At 40.1% G+C, this 7,521-nt stretch overlaps 1 protein-coding gene across 4 annotated transcripts; it reads right to left on the bottom strand.

The window, feature by feature from the left end:
- Positions 1-1,113: 1,113 nt before the first annotated feature.
- cdkn1d (cyclin-dependent kinase inhibitor 1D) lies at positions 1,114-6,955 on the bottom strand. Of its 4 annotated transcripts, XM_034131574.1 has the most exons (5): positions 6,871-6,955; positions 5,718-5,963; positions 3,462-3,604; positions 2,820-3,283; positions 1,114-2,612 (listed from the first exon to the last, which is right to left on the bottom strand). In XM_034131574.1, the coding sequence occupies exons 4-5, from the start codon at positions 3,277-3,279 to the stop codon at positions 2,554-2,556; spliced, it is 519 nt and encodes a 172-aa protein (XP_033987465.1). In that variant the 5' UTR covers positions 3,280-3,283; positions 3,462-3,604; positions 5,718-5,963; positions 6,871-6,955; the 3' UTR covers positions 1,114-2,553. The 4 variants fall into 4 exon arrangements, with proteins under 4 accessions (XP_033987465.1, XP_033987463.1, XP_033987466.1 ...); XM_034131572.1 differs by lacking the exon at positions 3,462-3,604 and having other exon boundaries at positions 6,871-6,951; XM_034131575.1 differs by lacking the exons at positions 3,462-3,604; positions 5,718-5,963 and having other exon boundaries at positions 6,871-6,949.
- Positions 6,956-7,521: the final 566 nt, after the last annotated feature.

Genomic DNA, 7,521 nt, shown 5'->3' with positions numbered 1-7,521 from the left:
GACACATTTTAAAGGCATTTTACAAAGCACCAACAACCCAGCAATACATCTTTACAATTATTATCAAAAAGGATATGATCCTACACAAATACACTGCTTACATGAAAGGGGGCATAAGCCAGCATTAAATTATTACAAAAGTTGTACAAAGATTATCATACATTCATGCATATACAAAAACAAATAAGGCTACACTTCGATATAGCTGCGTCACGTGATTTTGAAAAGGGAAGTTTGCTTGGGCACAACGAGACACTAACAGATCAATCTTGACACTTTATCGAATCAGGTTTTTTAATTGAGTTTTTCCACCAAACAGACTTAAGAAACACCAACAATGCTGCCAAAAATTCTCAATGTGAAAAACTGTTAAAACAAAATGTACAACCTGTTCTCAGTATCTCAGGGAACAGTTGTTTTCCTTTTTTAAATTAACTTGTCAACAATGTTTTTAAAGTAGTGCAAATATATAGGTCCGGAAGACACAATTAGTTATACCGCAAACATAACTCATAAGTTAATATAGATTTTTTAAAGTTTCGTCTGGTGCACACACATTCTCTTACACACACAAACACACCGATACATTGACAAAGAAATCCTGTAAATTATCAAATAATTTCAAAAAGCCATATTTGCTATTTTTAGATCTGGGAAACAGCGCCTTATAGGAGTAACAGATTTATGAACAACTGCTTTAATGACAGTTTTTGGCAGACTGAGGGGGTTGATTCCTGACGGCGGACTGAGATAAACAAAAGAGTGTGTGTGTGTGTCGCGGCCACTTGTCTGGCTGGGGAAATCCCTCGATCCATGAAGGGGTCTGAACACTTTCTGGTGAAGGTTCCCTTATTAAAGCTTGTCCCTTTCCCCCCCTTGAATAGTCCTCTGCTTTATTTATGTGGGAGCAAAGGAAGGGAGAGACAACAATAGCTGCCTCCCCCCCCCCCCTCCTCCTCCCCCTGAGGGACCCTAGTTTCCTCAGCTCGGAGCGGGGCCCCTCTCTGACACACTGACTCTTTTACATGATGTGAAACCCTACACTGAGCGCTAAACCTCGACAGCTTTTACCACAACAAAATAATAGACCCACTACCCCCCCCCCCCCCCCCCCCCCCCCCCCTTGTTTCTGTCTCTCTTTCGCATGCAGATGAAAACAACCCCCGAGCTGCATTGGTTTAGTTTTCTTTCATTTAAATGACATTTGTTTGTTTCACTGAATTCATGAGGTAGTAGGAATGGATTAATCCTGATTATGGCTTGTTTTCCATTAAAAAAAAATAAAACGCCTGTAGGAACACATCTTATTTAAAGCCCAAGACTTGTTTGAGACCCTCTATGACCGATGAGCGACCTGTATACATGTTTCTAATTTAATGGCACAGCAATTCGTCTTTGGTTTTATCTGCCTCAGCTGCCACAAACCTCAAGATTCACACCAAACCGAAACACTCATACACAATCAGATCTATGCGTTTACACACGAGCACGTATAGAAGGGAACAGAAGAGTGAAGCAGCTCGACTCTTCATATAGAAAAGGAGCAAAGTGTTGGTTCCTCTGAGCTGCGACACACTGATAAAATGCTACATTATTACACGCATGAAGCGGACTAAAGTTATAGGTATGTTTTGGTCTGCTGCCATAAGATTTTACCAGCCCATTATGCAACAATGCAAAGCAGAAAGCTAATATGATTAGCAGTTATTATGTTTTGTTGTGATGGTGTTAAATACAAACGGCCAGTATTAGTAAGTGGCAACAACTCATGATAACCTTTTGGGGCACTAATGGCACAGGATTCCACAAACACCTTGTCTCATCTCATTTAATACATTGCATGTCTATATTTTTGTTTCTAAGGTGTTTTTTTTTACAATTTAGCATTGTGAATAATAAATAAATAATCAAATAGCTATTTAAGTCACTGTTGTACAGCGATGGCCGCATTAGCTCATAGCTAAACCTCCAGCGCTGACCTTTGCCCTGCAGCTAATCACAGTCGCGCTGCCAGATTTTGAGCCCTGGGTGAGATTTTGACCCCTGGCTCGACTCGTGCTATCGCACCCCGGGGTGAGACTGAAAGGCTAAGTGTGGCACGAGGCCAGGAATAGTAACTCGCCTAATCAAAACCTCTTATGACTTTTAGCAAGAGCGAGAAAAAGGTCAAGGACTGAGGTCAAAATCCAAGGCCCATTCAGAAGAAAATTAACCTCTCAATACTAGAGCCTGTGTTATGTTGTTAAGAGTGCATTCAAATAAGTTTCACAGTATAAAGATGAGGAAAACAGTATACAGAATACATAGAACATTTATAATTATCTACAAAACCGTCTGAGCTTGATGAACTATAAAAATGGTAGCTTCCTTTTGCTGAAATCTAAGGTATATGTTGTCAGAGAAGTTTTAAAGCCCGCGCTGAATGAGCTTGTGAACAGTCAGTCACGAATTGCTACATAAATATACATATGATATGACACATATCAATGTGAGGTGACCTGTAGACGGATGTCGACCACTAGGTGATCGTCCATTGGTTCGATGTGTGCTTTTCTACTTCCGAGAAGAACCTTTGTAATGCAGGAACTTCGTCTTCTTCACTTTGAAGAAATCTGTAGAGGGAAAGAAAACAATGCAAAGTCAAGGAAAATAGAAAACAATGCAAAGTCAGGGGAAATAGATGTGTTGCATTGCACAAAATCTGCTGCTTGTCACTTTGCATAATGCCAAGGAACAGTTGGACTTCAACTCTTGGCAAGAAAAAGAGTAAGCATACCACAAATTGCGATTGCTTTATTTAAAGCATTTGGTGGACTAACCTGTGATGGTAGACTGTCTCCGTTTTTTTTGCCGTTGGATCCGGTAGTACTCCCTTGTGGACACCTCCAGATACTCGTCCCCACACCCGGACGAGCTGCTGGACCCCGGGGACGCCTCGCTTGACGAAGACAATGTCCGTCTTTTCCCCACCGACCTAACCGTGCAGCCGTGGTAAAACACCGGCACGTCCTGGTACCTGAGCGACTCCCACTGGATGGTGGACTCCTCTCCCGGCATATCGCTCTGGAAATTGAAGTTCCAGCGCTTGTTTGCCACCTCCAAGTTAACCGAGAGCAGCCGCTGGAAGTCCTGCTGCAGCTGCTGGTGGTCCACGGGCCCGAAGAGGTTCCTCCGTGACGGCCCCATCTTTAATGTCAAGTCTTCAATGCCCCCCAGGCGTGAAAGTCCTGTGTTAGATGCTGGTCCTGCTGATGGTGTTGATGGAGAGTCCATCGTCATGTCCCTGTGTGAGAGGAAGGTCAGAGGTTGAGTGTGAGGCCTGCAGAGTTTTATTGCGTTGTGATCTGTTTTTTTTTACTGGCATAGATTACTTCCAAACACACAAGCTATTAAGTGCCCAAACCCCCCCGACACACCAGCCCTCTTGTGTTTTATGTGATCAAATACACATGTGCCCTAACCTGCTGAGTAATTACTCCTCCAGCAACAGGTAACTGAACCAACACCAAATAAATCTCCAGCAGAATCCACTGCCCTGCCGTGTCAGAGGACCTGATTCTCCACCTGCTCTGGTGTCGGCCAGTCAAAGGTCCACCGTTAAGGTCTGCAGGTCACACACACACACACACACACACACACACACACACACACACACAGACAAAAGTCCCATATGGGCTTCGTGTGAGGAATGTTTCCCACATTCCCCAGCTGCTATCTGCATCTAAAATTCAATTAGAGCCATGCTTTCTCTTCAGAGATGGATTTTTAGCATGCTTTACCAGCTTGGTCTTATAACACCTACAGTCTATAGTGAGTTTTTCATGTAGGTGGAAGATAACCACATCCCTCTGTGCGTCAGTACTTTTATCAGCTGTGCGTAGGCCGCAAATGAAGACATGTGTTGTATGGGATGGGCTTTAGGGCTGAGAGATATATGGTTCTGCTGCTGATAGAAGATTACACTATATAAGGCGTAAAATGTGTATTTTCCTGATAGTAATTGTTGCATACTACTGGTCCAGATTTCTGAACAGAAATGCTTTTTTTTCCACTCAAAGACCATCGGAACATTTGCCCAAGCATTGTAGTAAAACATTTCAGTTGATATTGACAAGTATATGGTTCATAGATAGACTGTATGTGCATTCACCTCAATATATTTCTATCTCATCAAATCTGCACAAAGTAACTTGTGGATAAGGAAAGTGGGATGCTAAAGGAGGGTCCCATTGTGGGTTAAATCAGCCCTGCACCAAATATATATTTTACAGAAATACAAATAATTGGAAAGCCTTTATTGGCTTGCTTAACTAAGTACAAAAAAAGCGTTGGACAAGTGTTTGACACCAACAAAATACAGCTCTAAAGCACTTTCACAAGTCAAACAGCCTGTCATTTTACCATGTCTTATACTTTTTCAACCTGTTAAAAACCATGTGTTGGAAACCACAGAGGGCGACAAATTCACACATTTACTTAATGCGTACTACTGTAATTACTACTAATGATACATGTAAACCGTACAGCTTCATTTTTCTCATTTATATATTCTTTACACATGGATAAATAGGAAAAATACTTGATGTAGCAACACAAAACCAAAACCACAAGTGTTTTCTTGTAACTACAGGGCTGCTCTCTCCGAGTGAAAGTTGTTGTTTGTGTCGAAAAAGGAGTGGGCTCGGTTTGGAGATCAAGTTACTGCTCGGTGTCCCCACTTGCAGAAAAACACCGAGAAAACCCTCAGTATCTCACCCCAAACTCTGCAAAAAGTAACCACTATTTAAATGCACCAACTATTTCTGCAGCCACAAAGTATTATGGTGCAATATTGAACAAAATACCACCGGATATTTCACTTTAAAGCTGTAATGTGACTAAACTGTCGAGAAATATCTTGGTGACGCAGTTAGATTCACTGCTGCGGATGTGGGTCAATGAGATGCGACCGACACCCTGCATCCCAACACTCATATTACACACAAAACATCAACAACATAATGATTTAAATATGACCAGCAACACAGCATTAAAAAACGTTAACACGAGCATTGGCTATCCAAATTGTGTACTAACGTCTGCCAAAGCGATTAAAATCTACCAAAACCGCATACATTTTGGGTCAAATGTATCTATAAAAAATGAACCTAAAGAAGAATACGTAAGAGAATAATGGAATGTAAAAAAAAAAGCCGTATATTTCCGTCTTACCATCCGCGTCAATATCTTAAAGTATTAAAAATGTGTACTAACGACTGCCAAAGCGGTACCGTTAAAGTCTACAAAAACTTCAATCATTTTTGTTCAAATGTATACATAACAAATACAAAATAGACCCAAATAAGAATGAGTGAAAGAATAATGTAATATAAAGTCAATAAAACGTACATTACCGTCTCAAAGTATTACAATGTGTACTAACGACTGCCAAAGCGGTTAAAATCTACTAAAACTACACACATTTTAGTTCAAATGAATCTCTCACAAATACAAAATAAACCCAAATAAGAATAATGTAACATAAAGTCAATAAAACGTACGTTACCGTCTCAAAATATTGACATGTGTACTAACGACTGTTATAGCGGTTAAGAACAACTACAACTCCATACATTTTAGTTCAAATCTTTATATAACAAGTACAAAATAAACCCAAAGAAGAATACGTGAAAGAATAACGTAACATAAAAACAAGAAAGCGTAAATGTCCCTCTTACCATTCGCGTCAATATCTCAAAGTATTCAATAGTTTCGTCCACAAACTCGTCACAGTTTATCCAGAGGAATGTGATGTGCTTTCTGACAGCTCCGTGAAAACAGAGTCACGTTGAAGGGTTTTAGAGCCACTGCCCACGGGAGGGTCCTCCTTCTTGTCGTCTTATCTAATACTTGTTGTCTGTACTGTAGAAGTGCACACGAGACCGCGGGGACGTTCCTACTACTGGAACAGTCACGTGGTCTCCCTTTTAAAAACAGTCAGCACGTAAACAACCCGATAACCGAACACAAGATACAATACTGAGCATTGATGCAAAACAAAGGAGGAATATTTAAACAGAAAAAAAGCCTTGCATTAAAAATGTTACTCAAGTAAAAGTATAACCAGAACTCGTTATAAATGCAGATTGGCCCGTTTCAGAATAATATGTATTATGTTTTAGTAGGCTATTATTGATGCATTATTGTGTTGTATCAATGATGGTAACGTGTGGTGACTTATTTTAATCACTTTGTATTCTGCTTGTGAATGTTAATCCAGGTGTAACTAAAATGTTATAAGTGTTGTTTATATTTCACATTATTAATCCAAATTTGCAAAGCAACTAAAGGTATTAAATAAATGTAGTGGACAAATAAAGTACAAGACAGTACACAATTGTACATAAGTATACTTGAGTAAATGTACTTACAGTAGTCACTTCCCACCTCTAGGTGTAAAGAACATACTGTACATTTAACTTTGAGAGACTTGTACTTAAATTGAGTATTTCCACTTTTTGCTGCTTTGTACATCTACCTCACTACAATTCAGAGGTTAATAGTGTACTTATACTCCACTACATTTATTTAACTGCTTTAGCTTCAGTCAAAATACTCGAGTACATTTATTACAAGTAAAAGTTGTGCATTCAAAATTGTACTTGAGTACAAAAGTATTATAAGCAAAATATACTTAAAGTATACAAAATAACTACTTTTACTTGAGGAACATTTTGAACGCAGGACTTTTACTTGTAACAGAGTATTCCTACACTCTGGTACTTCTACTTTTACTTAAGTACAATATCTGTGTACTTCTCCCACCTCTGAAAAACAGCTGGTTAAATTGAGGCTATAAAAATGTAATTATGATTGTTAATAGTTTCTTACCCTGGTATAGTAATGCCCTGTTTTCCTCCTGCTCTCAACCTGTTCCTCCTGTACTGTTTCCTCACTTCTCCTTCAGAGCGAGAAGTAGCCTAGGTCAAAGATCTTGGGCATTTCCCCTTACCTAAGTGTGACACATTCTCGTGTTGCGCTTGCATCACGTTTTGTTTACTCTGTACTTTTCCTAGTCACGTTGAAATGCAATGTGCGCTTTGTTTCTACCAGGGTTACGACATTCTGTTAAGCATATTTGTATAAGAACAAAGTCATGTTTCAGTTCATGTGTATGACATCATCAGAATGTGCCTGAGTGAAAGAAACGTGGTCATGCTAATGAGCATGCGCAGATTCAATAAACGGTCCGTACTCCAGGCCAAACTCTGAGCGATGTGGTCGTGTGTGTTTTTCTGTCCGTAGCATACTTACAAACTACTTTGGTTGACTGAAAACGTGGAGACTTCTGCTGAATATAATGTCTCACGCAACAGGTTATGGGCCCAGTCAAGGAGGCCAAAGGTGGTTTAAGTTGTTATTCGACGGTGACGAACTTTGAGTTATGGGAGACAAGGTTTTTGGCGCAGATGGAACTCCGCGGCCTCAGTGAAGTTATCCTGGAAGAGCCAGCGATAGACTACAACAACGAACAAGCACTTG

Source organism: Trematomus bernacchii, unplaced genomic scaffold (genome assembly GCF_902827165.1).
Source record: "Trematomus bernacchii unplaced genomic scaffold, fTreBer1.1, whole genome shotgun sequence".
In the NCBI taxonomy this organism is placed as follows: domain Eukaryota; kingdom Metazoa; phylum Chordata; class Actinopteri; order Perciformes; family Nototheniidae; genus Trematomus; species Trematomus bernacchii.
This window is presented reverse-complemented; position numbering and strand designations above follow the sequence as displayed.